At 35.2% G+C, this 19,166-nt stretch overlaps 2 protein-coding genes across 2 annotated transcripts; both read left to right on the top strand.

Annotated features, from left to right (window-relative positions):
• Window positions 1-3,057: 3,057 nt before the first annotated feature.
• On the top strand, window positions 3,058-6,024 carry DEFB110 (defensin beta 110). The gene is made up of 2 exons (NM_001129760.1): window positions 3,058-3,112; window positions 5,876-6,024. The coding sequence occupies exons 1-2, from the start codon at window positions 3,058-3,060 to the stop codon at window positions 6,022-6,024; spliced, it is 204 nt and encodes a 67-aa protein (NP_001123232.1).
• A 6,876-nt stretch (window positions 6,025-12,900) lies between these two features.
• Window positions 12,901-15,976, top strand: LOC129144367 (beta-defensin 110-like). The gene is made up of 2 exons (XM_054686564.1): window positions 12,901-12,924; window positions 15,824-15,976. The coding sequence occupies exons 1-2, from the start codon at window positions 12,901-12,903 to the stop codon at window positions 15,974-15,976; spliced, it is 177 nt and encodes a 58-aa protein (XP_054542539.1).
• Window positions 15,977-19,166: the final 3,190 nt, after the last annotated feature.

Below are 19,166 nucleotides of genomic sequence, written 5' to 3'. Positions count from 1 at the left end.
GATCCCCAAAGTGCAGGGAGTACAGGCATGAGCCCATAAGCCACTGCGCTCGGCCTGTTTTATTTTTGTTTGTTTGTCTTTTAATCAATTCAGCCACTCTATGTCTTTTGATTGGAGACAAGTAAGTACTTACTCCTGCTATTTTGCTACTTGTTTTCTGGTTGTTTTGTGGTCTTTCCTTTCTTCCTCTCTTCCTTTTAGTGGAGGTGATTTTTTCTGGTGATATGATTTAATTTATTGGTTTTTATTTTTGTACATCTGTTATATGGTTTTTGATTTGAGGTTACCATGAGGATTGCAAATACAACCTTATAACATTATTTTAAGCTGGTAACAACACTGTTTGCATTAAAAAAAACTAAACAAGCAAAAATAAAATGAATTAAAACTCTACACCCCAACTTCATCCTCCTGCTTTTAAATTTTTGTTATTTCTATTTATATTTTATTGTACTATGTCTTGATGGTCTTAGAAAAGATTTGGAATAATACTCTGGATTACCTAGTAGAGATTCTTCTTCTCTTCTGTTACCTTCTCCCAAAGAAATGGAGTATCTCTCTTTTCTGAGCTAACTGTAGCTGGGGATGAGGTGACACAAACACCCCTGCTGCCACCACCACTGGGACTTCACTGGATCAGACCTGAAGCTAGCATAGCACTGGGTCTTACCCAAGGCCCTCTGTAACCACTAACTGGCTACCACTTATGTTCACTCAAGGTCCTGGGTCTCCAAAATCAGCAGATGGTGAAGCCAGTTAGGCTTGTGTCCTTCCCTTCAGGGTGGCAAGTTCCCTAAAGCCCTGATGTGGGGAGGCATCCAGAGGTACCATCTGAGTGCCAGAGACTGGAGTCAAAAACCTTAGACGTCTACCTGATATTCTATTATACTGCAGCTTAGCTGACACTCAAACCCCAATACACAGCTCTTCCCATTCTTCCCTCCCCTTTCAACAGTCAGAGGAGCCTCATCCAATGGGCACTACTACCACAGGCCCACAGGGAGTACTAACAGTCTACCATGGATGTTCCTTTAAAGTCCAGGGGCTCTTTAGTCAGGTTGTGGTAAATGCCACCAGGCCTGAGACTCACCTTTAAGGACAGTGCTCTTCCCTCTTGCCAACAGCTTGTCCAGAAATGCAACCCAGGAGCCAAGGCCTAGAATCTGGGACCCCAAGAGCCTACTTGGTTTTGTACCCCTCTGCAGCTAAGCTGGTACCTAAGGTGCAAGACAAAGCACACTTTACCTTTCTCTCTGCTTTTCTTAAGCAGAAGGAGTCTCTCTCCATAGCCATCACTGCTGGGAATGTGCTAAGTCTTACCTGAAGCCAGCATATCTCAGAGTCTCTCCCAAGGCCCTCAGGTAATTTCCCTTCAAGGCAGTGGGTTCACTTCCAGCTCAAGGTGTGTCTAGAAATGTCACTCAGGAGCTAGGGCCTGGAAAGGGGGCCTCGTGACTCTGGTTCCCTATCTACTGTGCAAAACAATGCCCTCCTTATTCATCTCTCTCCTATCCTCACATGGAAGGAAGTATCTATTGGATCTGTGTGCTATGTAGCCTGGGGTTAGGGGAGAGGTGATGCCAGCATCAGGGAGTCTGATGCAGCTAAAGTTTAGGAACCACTGTCTTAAAAATTATCTTAACTATGTGGTAGGAAATAATTGATTAATTGATTTCTTTTTCTTTTTTTTTTTTTTTTTTTGAGAGGAAGTCTCGCTCTTTTACCCCAGGCTGGAGTGCAATGGTACAATCTTGGCTCATTGCAACCTCTGCCTCCCAAGTTCAAGCGATTCTCCTGCCTTGGACCCCCGAGTAGCTGGGATTACAGGTGCCTGCCACCATGGCTGGCTAATTTTTGTATTTTTAGTAGAGACGGGGTTGTTTCACCATGTTAGCCAGTCTGATCTAGAACTCCTGACCTCAGGTGATCCACCCGCCTCAGCCTCCCAAAGTGCTGGAATTACAGGTGTGAGCCACCACACCTGGCCAATTGTTTTTCTTTATAGCATCAGCTTCTGAGTACTGGGCAAAACTTCCAGCTCTTTCTCACATACCAAAATAAAAGTTTTTGCAAGCATGCAATTTAGATCAGATATGAAATTTTCAGTTCCATAAACAGAATTAAAACATTGAACCTGAAATTTTGAAATCAGATGACTATAGAAAATTTATAAATCATACAAAGACTTGGCCGGGCATGGTGGCTCATGACTGTAATCCCAGCACTTTGGGAAGCCGAGGTGGGTGGATCATGAGGTCAGGAGTTTGAGACCAGCCTGACCAACATGGTGAAACTCTATCTCTATTAAAAATACAAAAATTAGTCAGGCATGGTGGCAGGCACCTGTAATCCCAGCTACTCAGGAGACTGAGGCAGGAGAATCACCTGAACCTGGAAGGCAGAGGTTGCAGTGAGCTGAGATGGTGCTACTGCACTCCAGCCTGGGTGACAGAGCCAGACTCCATCTCAAAAAAAAAAAAAAAAGACATATAGAATATTTCTCACATTTTTAGTGAATCCAGAATTTACTGATTATTTAAATAATTGCATATTATATTAATTGAAATAAAGTCATTTAATCTCCCTGGTTCTCATTGTTTTATCAGCAAAACAAAACTGATCTCAATGAAAACTTTTTCTGTAAAATCTTATGATTCAGGCATTCAAAAATTTTATACCAAGGCATTAGAATACTTAATATTACATATAACATAGAATAGAGGAGATGATTACTATAACATTTAGCAATCCAAACACATATCCCCTATAAATAAAATCTCTTAAAAACTGTGTTGTTTTCATGAAAGTCTAGTTGAGGTTACACAGCAGGTTTTACTTTTATGAGAAAAATTTAATAATACTTTTTGAGTTCATGTTCTTTGAGGATGGCACTATTCAACCAAGCATACAAATGTTCTTGCTCTTGATAAGCCTCAGTGGTTAAAAGTACTTCCCAGGAGAATCCATAAATAAAGGGGATCTCTGCTTCCTTATTTCAAAACAACTGACTTGAAAAAGGAGGCCTGTTGCCCCTTTTTTTTTAAGAAACTCTCTACCATGAAGATTCAACTTTTTTTCTTTATTCTGCTCTTTTGGGTCACAATTTTACCAGGTAATATGCAAATATTTGTGGGGATTTATACTAACAAATTTGAGAAGACGTAAGTTGTTTCTTGATAAAAATATGATAATAACATAGGGATTAAAACATCATTTCACAAAAATGTAATGTGGTATTTTAGATTGGACTCCAGAACAGATAATAAAGACAATAGTGAAAAACAGATAAAAATAACAAGTATGAAAACTGGCAAAATCTGAATAAAGCATAGCTTAGTAAATACTATTACATCAATATTAATTCATTAATCTTAATTAACATTACCAAGTTTATGCAATATATAACATAAGTGGAAGCTGGCTTCCACCAACTTTGCAACTCTTCTGTGAATCTAAAATAATATCATAAGAAAAAGTGATGTGAGACAGAAAGGGAGAGAGATTTTACTTTGTTGAAAGTAATGATCAGAGACTTCAGACAGATTGGACTTGAACAATGTATTTGAAGGCAGAAATAATAATTATTGAAATATCGAAGTATCACTAGACCAGTGGTTCTCAGAGAGGAGTGAATTTGTGCTCAAGGGAACATCAGGCAATGTCTAGAGACCTTTTAGCTCATCACAACTTGTACTACTGGCACAGTACCAGATGTAGATAGAGCCCAGGATGCTGCTAAATAACCTACAATGTACAGAACAGCCCCTTAGAGCAAAGAATTGTCCTATTCAAAAGGTCAATATTGCTTAGAGTGAGACGCCATGCCCTTGAGCTTGGCATCCAATTGACAGGGAGTATATTTAATTGATACTATTTGAATGAGGAGATGAATCCTTGCAAAGGAGATTAGCAATCCAAGGACACAAGCTGGAGAACACATGTAGAGGTCAGAATGAGGAGAAAGAAGATAGTAATGTTTTAGAAAGGTGAAATAAGACAAAGAATGAATAAGAGAAGGGGTGGGGTCAGTCCAAGGTGCAATCATGGACAACAGTGCCAAACGTGACAGAACTTTTGCCAAAAGTGAGTATAATTCAGGTGTCTGTCACTGGTAATCACATATGGGTTTGATAATAATAACTCCTCAGAAAATGTAGAATAAATAATGATCTTTAGAAGTGAATATTTAAATTGTGCAGATTAACTAGATGTTCTTCTATGCTTTTGGTTCTTTAAGTTGCTTCATACTCTGAATTGCTTTGGTTACATTGAGAAGAAAGCCAATATTAATAGTAGGACTTGGTTTTATAGCCACTATACCAATGACATAGATAATGTAGCTCTGAGTCTATGTATTAGCTAACAGGTATTACTACTCACCATCAGGTGTCAGCTGTTGGAACTGCAGACAGACTGCCTAGGCCAAAAGGCCTGGCCTTTGAGAAGACCAAGCAATAATTAATAGCAGGAAACAGTGGCATAATTTATTTGTTTTCATATGTGAAAATATTAAATCTGTCCTTTGGTCAAGAATTTGATGTGTATACAAAAAAAAAAAAAAGGCTACAAAACAAATGACTTCTGAAAACGAATCGGCCAGGGTACAATTTAAAATATATAATAAAAAAATTTTGACTTGGTACAATTTAAAATATAAACTTAAAAAAATTGACTTGGAATAGATCACATAGCCAATCAAACCAATGTCCTCAAACCCCCTAAATATATTCAATTCTAAATAAGAAACTTCTAGTGAGAGTCCATCTTTAAGCTAAAAAAAAAAAAAAATCTTTTCTTACAGCTTTGACTATTACACAGTTATTTTTGTATTGTGTCAAATTTTGTGTTTCTTATAATGTGCAAATTTTAGTTGCGGTTTTGCTCTCCTGGACATGTCTTCTTGTGACCCCAGCTACAAATCCCTCACCCATTCTTTCATGATTGATGAGAAAATATAAAGCCAGAGTAGGAGTTAACACACTTTTTCTAGAAATAAGTGAGACAACCAATATTATAGGTTTTATGAACCCTATGATCTCAACTGCATTATTTTAATGCAAAAGCAGTTATAGACAATGTTAGCAAATGGGTGTGTCTGTGTGCCACTAAAATTACTTCCAAAAACAGGTGGCAGGGTGGATTTGGCTCCCTGACAATAGTTTATTGATTCCTAGTCAAAAGGTTTAATAGCACACACAGTAATTGACAGAAATTGTTTGTAAGTTATTATTTTAGAAACTTTTTGGTGAAAGAAGAAAAAGGTATCACTGGTAATTTCAGAAATCATGTAAGGGTTAACAATGGCTCCACTTTTTTTTTCTTTATCAATGTTGTTATTAGACACATGTCTGAGTTAGATGATTTGTTTGGGAAATAAACCCCAAATATTTAGAGGAGTTGCAGAAATTTAGACAAATTCGCTAGCGTTGCCTAGCTCTTGACATTTTAGAGAAGCAAAATCAAGCTACAGTGAAAATCACTTGAAGAAGAATTCATAAAGCACAACATTCAGTCTAAATAATGTTAGTGAGAGCAGAGAACAGGCAGCTCAAATGCAATTAGATGATTGTAGAGAGAGAGTCTGACCAAAAGATAAATTATGGTCACTTTTTTTCCATTGATTTTGGGAACCATCCTTGGGTCACTGCCCAGTTTCTTGTAAGACAGAAAGTGGAAACACCTAACTTAAGTCCAAGACCCTTTTTATTTCTAGAATGTAGCTTGCACCAAGGGACAGGAAATTCACTTAAACTTTCCTCCATAGGTAGGTGGAGATTTTCACTCTATAATCTTTTGCTTCATGGACTTTCTCCTTTTAAAACATGGATGTGTCACAGCTAGATAGCTAATTTTAGTCATTCTTCTCTTCTTAGAGCCAAAATGAAATATCCTGAGTATGGTAGCTTGGACTTGAGGAGAGAGTGCAGAATGGGTAATGGTCGATGTAAAAATCAGTGTCATGAAAATGAAATTAGGATTGCTTACTGCATAAGACCTGGAACTCATTGCTGCTTGCAGCAGTAACGATGACAGAAGAAAAGAGTCACAAGCTCCAAGAAGAGAGGACCAGCGTTATTAAGTTTTCCCAGCACATCCTTCAAGGCATGTGTGTCTCTATAATACACAAGAACTAAATAAAACTTAATGTTGAACCATTCAGAAGTGATCATATGTCACGCTCATATCTGGTGCCTTTCCATTACACTTTTCTCCTGATTTGTTGGTACCAGAAGTAGAGGGACTTATTTTACGCAAGTTCCTCAAGTTTTCAGTACTTCATATTCCACAAGTTCCACAAGTTCCACAACTTTTATGTGCCTTGTGTTAGTTGCCATAAGTAAGGTTGTGGGAAACCCTAGGTCAAAGAATTGGGTAAGCATATTTCTAAAATACAAGCTTCCAGTAGAAATGCGCTGTTATTTTATTAGACACTGTTCCACAGATTACCCCCATGTAAATATATAAATCCACTGGGCTTGGGAGACTGGACATTGAGAGGGCAGATCTTTATCGTGAGAGAGACAGAGCTGAAGTGAAAGGATCATGAGTATAAGAATGGAAGACCAGAGAAGAATCACAACCAGCTCCAATTTCTACTCATATTTATTATTTTGTAAAGATAAATGTGTATCAAGAAATGAGAGGTAGTAAAAAGAAAGGAGAATAATTTCAGAAAGAAGAGGAGAAAATAACTGAAAATTTAGACCAAAGAAGTCAGAAATTATGACTAATAGTTTAATGCAGCTATTCAGTCCTGAGAGATGACTATGTCTGAGGAGATACATGACAAAAGGAAGCAGCAATAACCCTCACTTTTCAATTTCACTCTGCCTCAGTTCCTCTACTGCTTCCTCTGAGGATCCACAGTATTCCTCACTAAAACATGTCAGTGATGCATCTGTACCATTTGTTTTCCATTTAGAAGAGCTAATTATGTTATTTTATGAGTTTAGGAATACAATTTAACAATCCATATTAATTCAAAATTCTTAAGAAACATTGTCAATACCACAACATCATAATAAAATAGAATCCTCTCTTCATACCCCTCAAAATAAAATTAACCAATATTTTGGGAAATTAACTAAAGAAAAATAAAATGTATTAAATCGTACATATAGGTCAGACTTAGACTCAAAAGGAGATGGTAAATCAAAAAATTCCAGGGGCTTCCTATTCTCTTGATATTTTTATTATGGCCTCTCTGTGGATCCATTCTATTCTTCAAATGCAGATATGAGATTTAAGTATGCTTATACTAAGCACTATCTACAACAAGCCATGAACGGGGAAATTTTTTTTTCTCCACTCAGATAAAATTTACAGTCTTTGATTGTTCAGTGTGTTTTCTTGCAATGTAACTATCTTCAAAAGTATCTTTACAATAGTTATTTATAACAGGGTTTCTCAACCTTGACGCTGTTGATATTTTGGTCCAGGTAATCTTTGTTGTGGGAGCTATTCTGCTCTTTATATGTTTTTCAGCATCCTTAACTCCTACCCACTAGATGCGAATAGCACACTTTCTCCCAATTGTGATAATCAAAAATGTCTACCTATATTGCCAAATATCCTCTTTGGGGGAGGGGGCAAATTTACACTTGGCTGAGAACTAAAGTTGACTTTAGTTCTTTATAAATTGGCTGATTTATAAAGTCTTTAAAATCAGTTCTTTATATCAGACTTTAGTTCTTTATAAATTGGCTGATTTATAAAGTCAAGCACCCATTCTCACAAAAATTTAAAAATGAAAATGGAAACAATAAAAAAATCAGTGAGATTTTTAGGTGGCCAATTACATTTTCTGTGTTTTATGAGAAATAGTTATCTATTTAAATTTTTTATATATTACATATGGGCTAGACGTGATATATTGCTGGCTCCAGAAAGAAAAATTGGCCTAACTTTTGGATAATGAATATATTAGCTACGTCAAGAAAAAGATTAGTAAAAATAAATGTTTAAAATGAAAGTTATGAAAGTTTGATTTTTATTTATTTTACCTAAGTAGAGACTGAGCCCTCTCTCCATCAAGACATCTAAAGCAGAATTGAGAGGCCTAATATACTATTAATATTGGGAAAATAAGAGTTGAGTTTGTTAGGAGCCACCAAGAAGATGAGAGATTTTCTAAAAAACATGTGAGGCATCTCTGCACAAAAACTAGGCTGTGCTAAAACTCCTGGTGTACCCTGCATCTTTCAGTGCTTGACAGAGAGCACGAAAACCATCTAAATTTCTAAGATGGCCTTTACTTGTGTTCAATACATTTAAGCCACCAGCCTCTGCCTTCAGCTCAAGGGACAAATTTAAGAAAATTGAAGGAGAATGTGAACCTACGTGCATCAACCACAAAATTAATATTTTTTTTTCCTGAGGAAATCTTTTAAGTGTTTTCTGTGTGAAAAAAGACTGAAAACTCTAGAAACCCTTTTGATGAAGTTCTTAAGCCTGCTTTCTTAAAAAGATAAAGGTGTTACTAATTATTCTGCCCCCAGAATTTACATTTGTCTAAGTTTGTAATTTATTAACAAAAGGAAGGCAAAAAAATGCTTAAAAATGGAAATATTTCTGGTGATTTTCTTGCTGATACATTGTAATTTTTATTGTATGAACTTACAAAAGAACTAGATAATGTTAAACTAATTCGTTCTAAAAAACTTAGGTTTTATATTTTTCCCTCTTATGGCCCACAATAGAAATTTTCATGACACTATGTATTTTCCTTCATATTTAGTTTCTTGTGAGTCTTGAGCAGTGACTCTGATAAAATAGATGCCACCAAGTGTTGGAAATTTTTGCTGTTATTTGGTAGTTCAATACCCATATGAATCAATTAAAAGCATTATATTGAAATTAGATTTATCACCGTCAAATTCTCACGTGAACTAGGAAGAGAGAAATTAGACTCCTACCTGATATCATGTATTCAAACCCAACCTATATCAGTATTTATTTTACCTCAATATCCTTGGGCAAGAACAAAATCTAATTCCAATTAGCAATGTACTTATTCAGGCAACTTTTCATAAGTGGGTTACTTCTTCCCAGGCTTAATGTCATGGGTTTTGGATTTGGAGATTGAAAAATTATAGCTCCTGGCTTAAGGAACTGATATTGATTGACTACAAACTGATTTTTAAGTAATATTCAATTTGATAGAGTTCACAAATGAATAAAGCATGGAATATTCTTCCAAAAAGATCAATGTCAATTTGTAATATGGATAATAAACAGGTTAAACTACATTCAATATATTCTCCCTCATTTATTTACCAATTCAATAAATATCTATTGAACACCTACTATGTGTCAGAGTACAATATAACTGGGACACATAAAAAAACAAAACTAACAATGTTGTCTGTTTTTATGGAGCTCATAGTATAGTGAGTGGATACAAATATAAACAGTAAATAAAAGAAATAAGCAAATTATCTATTATATTACAAGGCAATAAGTGTTAGAGAAAAGGAAACAGAGTGTAGTGGCCCACAATCCTGGGCTATAGTAATTTTAAACATGATTTGTCATACAGCCCTATTGTAAAGGCTGAAAAAAGTGTTCATAAGAGCATACCTGGAATGTGTGGGGAACACCTGGGAAGAAAGAATTGCTGGAAAAGAATAACTGAGGAGGTGAGTCCTGGGAGAGGAAGTTGGAGAGAAACTATCTTGACAAATTGATTACCCAGGGATTTTTAGGAGCTAGAAAAGATCGTGACTTTTATTCTCAGAGCAATTCAAAGGGTTTTAGCCAGGGGAGAGACATAATTTGAATATTGTAAAGGTCTCTCGAAGTTATAAAAATAATATAAGTAGTAAATAATATAGGTGGTAAATTATAGAAGCTAAGTCCATAATAATACAAACAATGAGGAATGGATGTAGAATTCTGGATCTGTTAAAGGTAGAGCTAGCTAGATTTCATGAGGGATTAAATTTTGGCTATGGCAGACAGAGGGGTCAATAATGACTCCAAGATTTCTTGTCTGAGCAATTGGAAAGATTGAGCTGTGCCATTGACTAAAATGGGAAGGATATTAGGTGTAACAAATTTTGGTTGGACGATTGATCCAATTTTGGACATGTAGAGTTTGTCATATCAAATAGATTTAGCAAGTGGTTAAGAAAAGAGACAGAAAATGAGAGTGGAGACAGTAATCTTTTGAGTTGGCAAGACAGGATGACATCTAATGCAGAGATTGAGGGACTAGCCCTTCATTAGAGCATGGGGATGCTTTCTTCATTCATAAGCAGGAGGGGTAGAATACATAGATGCAGTTGCTGATTGGCAGGTTAATTTGGTGCTGAAAGTCTGTGGAGAGTCTCAGGAATCTTCAATTCGATCATTGAATTGAAGGGGGCAAGATCATTAGCTGAGAGTGAAGACAGGAAGGATGTTTTGAAATTGGGAGGAGAGCTGAGAATTTGTAAAGGTGTTTTCAAGGAGTAAGTTGAGTAGGCTGTAGGTATTCTTCACAACTGTCCTATTTCCAACATCTTTTTCCCGTCATTTGTTGAATATTTCATTTCTTCTTATATGTTTGAACACATATGACTTTGCCATTTTGTAAATCAAATATTCTTAAAAATTTTACCAACCTTATATGGTTCTAATTAGTAAACACACATTTTCTCAAGTCTCTTTCATCTTACAAAACTCCTCCCTTATTTTGTTCTTAATTTTTCTTCAAGCCACTTTCTAATCTGCCTTATTCTCTTCTTCATCGAATTTCTTGAAAAGAATCTTAGACCCATAGCCTCCACTTCATTAACTCTTTTACACTCTTCCCACCATAAATTCACTCACACCAATTAACTGAAACTCTTCTTGCTCATGTTATATATGTTTTCCTAAAGCAAACTCAAAGGTTTATTTTAATTATTTATCTTGCTGGACTTCTGAACACATGCTAGAATAGACTGCTATTTTACAATTATTAATTGAATTATCTATTTTGATAGTCTTCTAAATGTCAATGGCCTCCAATGTGTTGTCCCTGAATCCCTTTTCCTCTTATTTTGATGTGCTTTGTCTATATTATCTTGTTAATGCCAATGACTTCTCCTATCAAGTCTTTTTCTCAACCTCCGTCTTAAACTACAAAACAGTATTTATTACTACTTACCGAACCTACTGGATAGCCTCCAAATTCCTTAATCATAATTTGTCCAAAATGAAATCATATTACTCGCAAGGGCTAAAATCTGTTCCATGTCTTTTATTCTGTTTCAATATCAAACATACATCCTAAAGGCCAAAACATTGTCATTTCGTAATCAGTCACGCAGTCTTACAAGCTAAAACACTTCTGGTCATTGCTTCTCTATGTCCCAGGTTCCTTTCCCCGCAAATCCAAAACTTATCTATTGGGCTATGTCTCATTCAGAAATATCTTCTAGGTTCACTTTCTCCTCTCTATTTTCAAGTTTCATTAACTTAATTATCTTATTCATCATTTCTTATTTAGACTGTTTTAATAAACTTCGACATAGATTTCCTGCTACAAAAATTTCTCTATTTCCTCCCTTAAAAGAGAAAAAAATTGAAAATATGCTTAAAATCTCATCAGTTTTACCACTCCATTCATGATAATATTCAACTCCTTAGCTTAGTAGGGCCTTTTGCCACCTGTGCACAGTTTGATTTTCTAAAGTTCACATCCATATAATTTCTATTGTGCTAAAAGGTCATACCATTCTGCATAGATCACACATTCTTCAAAACATAGTGTCTATGTTTAGGATAAATCTTTTTGCTTGTAAGACCTTCTCCACAATTTCAGGAAAATATGCTTTTATCTTTTAAAGATCCAGCCACCTGTCATCTCCTCAGTGAAGCAATGAAGCATATATTGCTTTTGAGTCCAACAAACCTAGCTTTGTTTGCTACTTGCTCTCCTACTCCCTCTGAAACCTTAGGCAGAGTTGAATTCAACTATCTTTATGTATGAAATGGGAAGAGTTATTGGAGGAATAAATCCAAAAATAAATATAACTGGCTTAGAAAAGAATCTGAAACCTAGTGAACATTTAATAAAACATAGCTATTAATAGTGGCAGTGGTAGTAGCAGTTAAAATAGTAATAGTAAAAATAGACTATTCCAGGAAGAGTTTACAACTCTTTATTTTGTGATGCAAGGACATTTTGCTTATATCTCAGAATTGCCTTTAAAAGTGATGCATTTTTTTTCTCATCTATGTCATCATCTCCCAACAAATAATAGTTGTCTTTTGAAGGTGAAGAGCTTAAATATTTTATTTATCTTTGTCCCCACCTAGCACAGGACCAAGCACAACATATTTGCTGACTAAATGTGTGTTGTATAAATCACAAAAAGAGCATTCTCTTCATTTAACAGTAAAGGTAGAGAAAAATATGTAAATTAAGAAAAGATTATTTTAATCTGCCATAAATCTATAAATAACTCATTTACAGTGACAATGAAAACTTACTTCATAAAATTATGGGCCAAACAATTTTTCCTTATGTATTATCTCATTTGATTGCCACACAACCCTCTGAAGTATTATTAAATGCATTTTTCAGTTAAGGAAACTGCAAATATAGGGCCTAAGTCACTTGCTAAGTTGACAGGAAATAACTGATGAATAACATGTAATAAAACATAGGGAGTTTTTTATTATATAATATGAATTAGGTCCCTATCTGTAATAACATATGCATTCACTCGCTCTTTTTTTTCAGTTATTTATCTTATTTATTGAGTAATTTGTTTCAAGCATTTTGCTATGTGCTGAAATAAATCAGTGAATGAGGTATATAGTGGGCCTGGCCTACTGTAACTTTAAGATGAGAAGTTTGTGGTTTAACTATAGCAAAAAGCCATAGCAGGAATTAAACACTAGTAACAATGTGATAGCAGGGCATAAACAATGAGTAACAGTGCTCCACTTAGGGTAAGGCTTTATAAGGTTTTGGTGTGAAATCCAAAAGGCAAATAAAGACAAAGGAAATGAGAATAACCTGAGTTTGAAGGCTTATTAATTTTTTAACACTATAAGAGCAGCCTGCATATTTTATCCCATTATATCTTTTGAAATTTCAATAAAACCTCAATTTAATAAGGAAACTGAAATCCAGTGATCTAAATCATTTGTCCTATATAGCTAAATGACAAATAAAATATCCAGTCATGAAACTTAATTCTATCTGATTTTGAAAGATCATACCTTTTCAAACTTTCAACTGACCCACAGCCTTGCTTCTGCCTTGACTTCAACTTCTATCCAGCAAGAGCAAATATCTTCCAAAACATAACTCTTTTTACTTTCAACACTGCCTCCCTCTACTTTCAACTCTGCACTTATGGATGACATTTCCAGGAGCATCATGAGGTAGGTGAAGCAGTCACCCTCAGAGATGTTATTTGTGAGGAGGTGGAGAGATATATGCCAGACACTTCCCTTGAGAGAGTGAAAAACTCCGCATACCATTTGGAAAAACTAACATTGAGTCATGGAGACCACTGCGCTTTTAAGTTCTAGCTTTTGAACAGATTTGTCCCCATCTGTGTGTATGCAGGATTGTGTTGATGTCCACAGCATATTCCCACTCTATTTGTGGTACCTCACTCTTGATGAGACTCCCGGAAACCTTCTGGAATATATTCTCCTGACTAAGGCCCCAAACTAGCATTTGAATGTCTCTTTTTATGAAAAATAGTTATCATGGGCTCAATTTCTCCAGTGATGTACAAAATGTGCGGAAGTATAAGTGAGTGAAAGAGATACTATGCATCTTTCCTCCAAACAATTTGTTTTTATGTGGTATGTATCACCCAGTTTCATATCACATAAATACTCATGCACTTATAGATGACATTTGTATAGCATTCAACACCTTAAAATTGTTTTTATATATTGATATATATATCAATATTTATCTATATGTATTATAAATTGATATGTATCAATTTTCATAACAATACAAAGAGATGTTATTTTCATTCATAATTTACACATGGCAAACCTTTGATTCTATAGTGAGCCATAATTTGCAAATAAATTATAAGCAATAGAACTAATTTTACAATGAATGCTTTTTGTTTTTATATGGTTCTATAGATTTCCTCATAACTCAAAACATTCTTATTCTTTAAAATAATTAGAAAGTCAGAACAAAATTAGTACATTTTAAATATTACTATTATTTCTATGTCTATACTTTTTTCTAATTTGAATATATCTTAAAAACCACCATAGACTTGGTGGTTTTAGAGTTGACAAAATATAATGGCTCAGGAATGTTGATTGGCTTAAAAAGTTTCTATTCTAGCAACAGTTACAAAAAGTGTATGCAATTATGCATCATTGTCTTCCTGACTTTAAATTATATCAAACATGTCTCTGAAATGACTTCAGATTTCACTAAAATTCACCAAAGGTAGGGATTCTGTCATTATACATTAGTTTACCATTCACTAAAAAAATATATATATACATCAAAAATATATAATTTACATGTCAAATATATATATTTATATGTCATATATATGTCTTATATATATGTCTATGTATGTCTATATATATGTCTATGTATGTCTATATATATATATATATATATATTTTAACATGTCAAAATCCACCTGACAGTCTCTTCCATCTTACGTTTAATTATTTTCTACCAACTTCATTAAGGGCAATAAGTAAGTGCTTTAGAGATCTTCTCTAGTTTTTCTCTGCTTCGGAACCTAATGCCTGGTGAATACTAGGTACTAAAATAATTGCCTACCATTTTGAGTTGAAATGAAACAATTTTCTAAATTCCAATTCGATTCTATGTAGACAATTAGGTTCTATTAACAGATATTACATAATTTAAATCTGACTTCAATTCAATTCATTCTCTAAATTTTAACGAAATTATTTTGCCTCATTTTTTCCTGACACATATATGCACACATAACAACATTTAATACTCAAAATATATTTCTGACAATTATGTTGATTATATCATCCAGAAAGGTAGAATGACTGACCAAAGATAGGTAAGTACATTGACAAAATTGAAAAATAAAAATATGCCTGACTCCAAAGTCTCTTTTCCACTCTAAAGGCATTTTCAGAGTACAGTTGTATCACTAGGAACAATAAAACTTTAAAGTAACAAAATAATTTACCTCCATTTACTATAGTTTAATGTATGAATATAAAACTGTGATTTTGGAATCTCAGAACATCTTTCTTTTCATTGTCTTAAATGGTTCACAAGAATCTATAACAGAATACTAATGTGAGGCTCCACTTTTTGCTAGATATGCAGTGTATGACAAAATTGTGTTTCTCTATGTAGATCTAAAGTACTTTAGTTTTGAGTTCTCTCGATCAGTTGCCCTATCAGTGAAGTTAGTACATTAGAAGTCTTCTCTAGTTTCTCTATGATTACCATTTGTGTGACCACTATGTTCAAATAGGAAGGAGATAAAGAATCAAAATAAATTATAACTATTATAAAAGGGCTGATATTTTGGCTGCAATAACAAAGTATCACAACAAATGTCTGACAAAAATACATATAATTAAGTACCAAATTGTGTGTCACTTTCTCATTGTTACTGTAGACTGAGCCAGCTGATGTTTAGTATGGATGTGAGCTGCAAGATAAGGACATAGACATTTTGTACAAGTATAATGTTAGTAGCTCAGTCATTTTCTGAAATGATTCATAAATTCTGCTACAAAACAACTTGACGTTCCATTGTCTCCAACTTGCACACACATGATCTCATAACTGGAACAGTTTTTGTCTTTCTTTAGCAAGAAAACCCACAAATCAATAATAGACTAATAACTTTAGATATTTTTCTTGATTGCAGCCAGAAGCAATTTTGAACCAAAGTATAGATTTGAAAGATGCGAAAAAGTGAGAGGAATATGTAAAACGTTTTGTGATGATGTTGAGTATGATTATGGATACTGCATTAAATGGAGAAGTCAGTGCTGCGTATAAACTCTGGAAAAGAAGTACTATTGAGGATCAAGTCTGGAACAGAGATGCATGTTTTTCACTCAAGAGTAGGTAAAAAAATGTTTGCAACATTTAATGAAAATATACACTTTTAAATTCTAAATATATCTATTTACATATAATGAATTTAGTCTCTACTTATTCCTTGGGGATTTCTGTATTTCTTTTTTTTATATACTTTAAGTTTTAGGGTACATGTGCACAATGTGCAGGTTTGTTACATATGTATACATGTGCCATGTTGGTGTGCTGCACCCTTACCTCGTCATTTAGCATTAGGTATATCTCCTAATGCTACCCCTCCCCCCTCCCCCCACCCCACAACAGTCCCCGGTGTGTGATGTTTCCCTTCCTGTGTCCATGTGTTCTCATTGTTCAATTCCCACCTATGAGTGAGTACATGCGGTGTTTGGTTTTTTGTCCTTGAGATAGTTTTCTGAGAATGATGGATTTTTGTATTTCAAATGAATGAACACATTATCGAAACAAGGAAACAGACTCTAATTATGTTTATAATCTCATTATTTCCACTTTGACTCTGAGACATTCATATTACTTATCTGAGTTACTCTGCTCCCTCTCTAAATATGTATATGTGACCTTATTGCCAGATTTACTATGAGGATTATGGTTATCTTCATATATCCTGGTTTCCACACCCAAAACCCTCTTAAGGCATCTACTCTTCTTTAACAGAAAATGTGTTTCTTACAAACATGACAGCTACCAATTTTGACCTGTCTGATGTGTTTTTGCATACATTTAGCCAATTACAATGGTTTTTAAATGATACAATTTAACAATGCCCTCTCTGCAGGGTAATTAAGCACTATTCATAGCACGGCAAAAGGATAAATAACAAGATCTGAGATATAGAGCCCCTTTTAGCCATGTGATTCTTTTTTCAAAGAAAATCTCATAAGGAAACTCAGGAATAGGTACCTTTGTTTCAGCAGGGTAGGGCTAGTGTCTGGCCAACTCAATTTTACACCCTCAGAGAATGTGTCTAATGAAGGAAATTTCAATTTGGTTGAGGCAAGAGTTAGAATCCCATAACTATGGAGAGTTTTGCGTAACAAAGCTCGGTTAGCTGATGAGTAAACCTGACTCGTAACTCAGAATAACTCATGTTTCTAAGATCCATCATGAAATCTAGCTGAGTTAGTTTTACCTAAGAGGATAACGTTAGAAATATTTGTAGGAGTGATTTAATTTTCAGAAAGAGCTCTCATGGCTGCGCAGCTGATGTTCATATGGAAAACGGGAAATGTTACAGTAATCCTAGGAAAGATGAAGATACAGGAAAAGCAGAGATTGTGTAGTAGCAAAAATGAGGACTTTCTTGGGCACCCCGGGGACAATATTATTTACCCCCAAAATCCTCACTAAGGAAGGATGGCTTTTTTGTTTCCAGCAGTAGTGCTGTGGAGGTCAGAGATGGGGTGATGTTATTTAGTTTAACAAGATATTATTGATGTTGTGAAATGCACCATGTGCTTATAATTGTCTAGGTTACTCTAACTGAAATATTTAAGTTATTTTTGTACATAGATGCAGAGATATAAGGTTCCATCTAATCAAGACAAGCAATAAATGTCTGCATAGACAGCTCTACAGAAAAATCTTACTGTTTTTGTGAAAGTACCATAATCTTTCTTACTACTTGCCCTTTGATGATAACACTATTTAACCAAGCATAGAACTCTTTTTATTCTTAATAAGCCCCAGAGAGGCAAAACTTTTCAGTTCCCTCATTTCAACACCTTACATGTGAAGCAATGTCTTTTAATACCTTTCTACTAAGATTCTACTTTTTATTTTCTTTTTTCAAAAAATTATGTTCCAGCCTGGCACGGTGGCTCACGCCTGTAATCCCAGCACTTTGGGAGGCAGAGGCAGGCGGATCACGAGGTCAGGAGATTGAGACCATCCTGGCTAACATGGTGAAACTCTGTCTCTACTAAAAATACAAAAAATTAGCCGGGCGTGGTAGCGGGCGCCTGTAGTCCAAGCTACTCGGGAGGCTGAGGCAGGAGAATGGCATGAACCTGGGAGGCAGAGCTTGCACTAAGCAGAGATCGTGCCACTGCACTACAGCCTGGGCGACAGAGCGAGACTGCATCTCAAAAAAAATAATAAAAGTTATTATGTTCTCTTTTAAGATCAGAATTCCACCAGGTAATATAAACTTTTATGCAGGGATATTTGTATTGCTGAATTAGAGAAGGAATCACTGGTTTATTTCTTGACAAAATAATGATAATACTCTAGGTATTAAAAGATCATTGCATTAATTACATCACTATTATTTAGTTACAGTTATTTAGATTCTAATCTTCTTGACACTGTAAAGTGTTGGAGAAAATGTTTGAATATAGTTATCAGCACCAAAAACTTATCTATGGTAATACTGTACAGCTAGAGTAAGGATTGTTTACCTTTTCCTTATCTTTAGCCTATTGCCAGTGAACTAATTCCCATTAAGAAAAATATTACGTTATTATTCTCTTCTGGGTACTACCGGAATATCACGTCCGTTGACCTTTCTTTGAGTACAACTTGTACTACCCTTCCAACTATAAGGGAACTTGAATATAGAATGTAATAGCTAATAGCTCACAAGCTTACATAAGAGCTATCTTTTAGTGAGATTTCTTTATTTCTTTTTTTTTTTTTTTGAGACGGAGTCTTGCTCTGTGGCCATGCCGGAGTACAGTGGAGCGATCTTGGCTCACTGCAACCTCCACCTCCTTGGTTCAAGTGATTCTGCTGCCTCAGCCTCCCAGATTTTTGGGACTACAGGCACCCGCCACCATGTCCAGCTAATTTTTGTATTTTTAGTAGAGACAGGGTTTCACCATGTTAGCCAGGTTGGTCTCGATCCCTTGACCTCGTGATCCGCCCACCTGGGCCTCCCAAAGTGCTGGGATTACAGGAGTGAGCCATCGTGCCCGGCTGAGATTTCCTTACCTAAGAAATATGTCATCAAATCAGTAATGTTGCCAGATATCCTGAATTAATGCCCAAATACTGATTGTCTGAAAATAAATAGAAGTGTTGAAGTAATTTTTATTTGAATTTTTGCTGAAATTCATGACTCATACTTTCTGATGTGTTTCCTGATATACCACCAGCTCCTTGAAAAATCACTGGCACATGGCATACACTCAAT

The sequence above is a fragment of the Pan troglodytes genome, chromosome 5 (genome assembly GCF_028858775.2).
Source record: "Pan troglodytes isolate AG18354 chromosome 5, NHGRI_mPanTro3-v2.0_pri, whole genome shotgun sequence".
In the NCBI taxonomy this organism is placed as follows: domain Eukaryota; kingdom Metazoa; phylum Chordata; class Mammalia; order Primates; family Hominidae; genus Pan; species Pan troglodytes.
The sequence above is the reverse complement of the archived record's forward strand: the minus strand, read 5'-3'. Positions and strand labels throughout refer to the sequence as shown.

Excerpts from the sequence above, each read along its gene's own strand:
- DEFB110 (NM_001129760.1), top strand. The coding sequence starts at position 3,058 with ATGAAGATTCAACTTTTTTTCTTTATTCTGCTCTTTTGGGTCACAATT. Across the intron at positions 3,113-5,875 it reads TTGGGTCACAATTTTACCAG|CCAAAATGAAATATCCTGAG; the intron begins GTAATATGCAAA and ends CTCTTCTTAGAG.
- LOC129144367 (XM_054686564.1), top strand. The coding sequence starts at position 12,901 with ATGAGTAACAGTGCTCCACTTAGG. Across the intron at positions 12,925-15,823 it reads GTAACAGTGCTCCACTTAGG|ATATTTTTCTTGATTGCAGC; the intron begins GTAAGGCTTTAT and ends TAATAACTTTAG.